At 61.2% G+C, this 2,054-nt stretch overlaps 1 protein-coding gene across 1 annotated transcript; it reads left to right on the top strand.

Moving 5' to 3' along the window:
• Positions 1–421: 421 nt before the first annotated feature.
• On the top strand, positions 422–1,906 carry LOC113980406 (translation initiation factor IF-2-like; the record flags this gene model as incomplete). Its single annotated transcript, XM_027707620.1, has 2 exons — positions 422–1,038; positions 1,520–1,906. Coding segments are annotated over 2 exons (970 nt in total), but the record flags the coding sequence as incomplete, so codon positions are not given.
• Between the last annotated feature and the right edge of the window lie 148 nt (positions 1,907–2,054).

The following is a 2,054-nucleotide window of genomic DNA, read 5'->3' as shown; positions in this document are numbered from 1 at the left end:
CCTCCCTACCCCCCACCGAAAAAGAAACAAACACCAAACCCCCCCCCAAGATATTTGGGACGAGCTGCCCCTTCCCGATCCCCCGCGAGATGGGGCGGGGGGGAAGATCCTGTTCCTGTTCCCGCTCCGCCTTTATCCCTGCCCTTCCTGCCGCCCCTCCTTCTCCTGCTGCATCGCTGCGGCCGCGGGCGCGGAGCTCTGGGGTGAGCGGGGGGGAGGGGGGAAAGGGAGGGAACCGGGGGGTAGGACCCCCAAAGTGAGCGCGGGGGGCGGTGGGTGAGCCCCAAAGGGAGCTGGGGGGAGCCGGGGTTTGGGGGGCCGGTGGGCAAGGGGTGGGCTCGGGGGGCTAAGGGGAGGTGGGAGAGCGGGCAAGGGGTTCCCTTGGGGGTCCCTGGGTGTCCCCATGCCTTGATCTCTGGAGAGGGGGGGGCCCTGGAGAGGGGGGACCCCCGTTATCGCTGTGCCGAGCCGGCGGTCGGGGCCGTGCTGTCGGTTCCCGATGCCGGGCGGCTGAACAAAGAGCCCGCGGCCGTGTCCGGGGGCCCGATCCGCTCCCTGCTCTCGGTGCCCTGGGGCAGCCTCTGGTGTCCCCCCGGCCGTGGGGGCGTTTTGTTGGCTCGGGCCCAGGCGGCCCTTGTTTGGGGCTGTGGGCTGGGGGCTGTTGGGGGTCCGGGGTGGGTGTTTTGGGGCGGTGTCGGGGTGGGTTGTGGGCAGAGCCCCGTGGGTGGTCGGGGGGCTTTGGGTCCCCCCCCTTGTTGGGGGTTGGTGTTGCTGGGTCAGGCCCCTTTGGGTCCATTGTGAGCCCGGTGTGGGCGGGGGGGGCTGGGCCGGGGGAGCCGGAGGGAGCCGAGGCAGCGGGTTTGGGGAGCCCTCGGGAGAGCCGGGGGTGGGGGGAGGAAGGGCGGGAGCCCCGGAGTGTGGAGAGCGGAGCGGGGCGATGGCGGAGCTGGGGGACCCCCGGCAGGCTGGAGGGGGGAGCAGGGAGAGGGAGGAGCCCCGGGAGGCTGCAAGGGGGGTCCCGGAGAAGGGGGAGCCTGGGCGGTGGTGTGAGAAAAATCTCATTTATTGAATTTAAAAAGACGGCAAAAGTTTGCAAAACAAAAAGAATAAAACGAAAAGGAAAAATTACAACACGTGTTGGGTGTCCGAGGCACGCAGGATTCCCAGGAACACACCCTCCAATTCCAAAGTCCCGCTTTTTAAACATTCTTAAGGTTCAACCCCGTTACGTCCTAGAAGAGGCGTTCCCCTCTCCCTGCTTGGCTGTGTCGTGCTGGCAGCTGGAGTGTCCAGCAGCACGGCAGCTTCCAGGACCAGCCATGTGGTCTAAGGGGTTTCCTTACCAATATTCATTTTACAGTTCCCTATTCCCGTTCACATGTTTCCCTGACACCGGTTCCAGGCTGAATCCGGCGTCTTACAACTCCGCGATCCACCTTATAGGTTAGTAAAGAAAAACTCTTACATTAGTGATTTGTTTAATTCATTTGCTTGTAATAAAACCGATTCTTTATTTCTCGCAGTGGGGACCCCTGGGATCCCCAGGACAACAAAGTGGAGAAGGCGGAGAGGGGGAATGTGTGGGAACCCGGCCCCCTGAAGCAGAGAGTGAGGGGAGAAGGGACCCCTGGGACCCCCAAAAGCCCCGGCATCCCTAAGCGGGACCCCCAGCAGCCCAGAGAGGGGAGACCCCAGAAGGTAAAGGTGCAGAGACCAGAGAGAGGGAACTTCTGGGAGGGTTTTTTTCAGCTGAATCTTCATATTTTGGAGTATTCTTTTGCTGACTCTTCATCTTTTGCAGATTTGTGGGGAGTTTTGGGATTTTTTTTTCCCAAACGTAAGTGTTTTCTTTTTTTCTGGTCTAAATCTTAGTGTTTTGTGGGTTTTTATGGACAGAAGATGCCCGGTGAGTTCTAGAGCTGGACTTGGGCAGGAGGAACCCCCAAGGCAACGCGCTCACCCCTTGTTTTCCCCCCCATCAGGATTTCTGCTTCCCAAAGCTTGGTGGGATGGAGGAGGAGGCTGCGAGGAAGAGGAAGATGCCGCGGGCCCCC

This window comes from Neopelma chrysocephalum, unplaced genomic scaffold (assembly GCF_003984885.1).
Source record: "Neopelma chrysocephalum unplaced genomic scaffold, ASM398488v2 Primary Assembly neopelma1_94051, whole genome shotgun sequence".
Taxonomy (NCBI): domain Eukaryota; kingdom Metazoa; phylum Chordata; class Aves; order Passeriformes; family Pipridae; genus Neopelma; species Neopelma chrysocephalum.
This window is presented reverse-complemented; position numbering and strand designations above follow the sequence as displayed.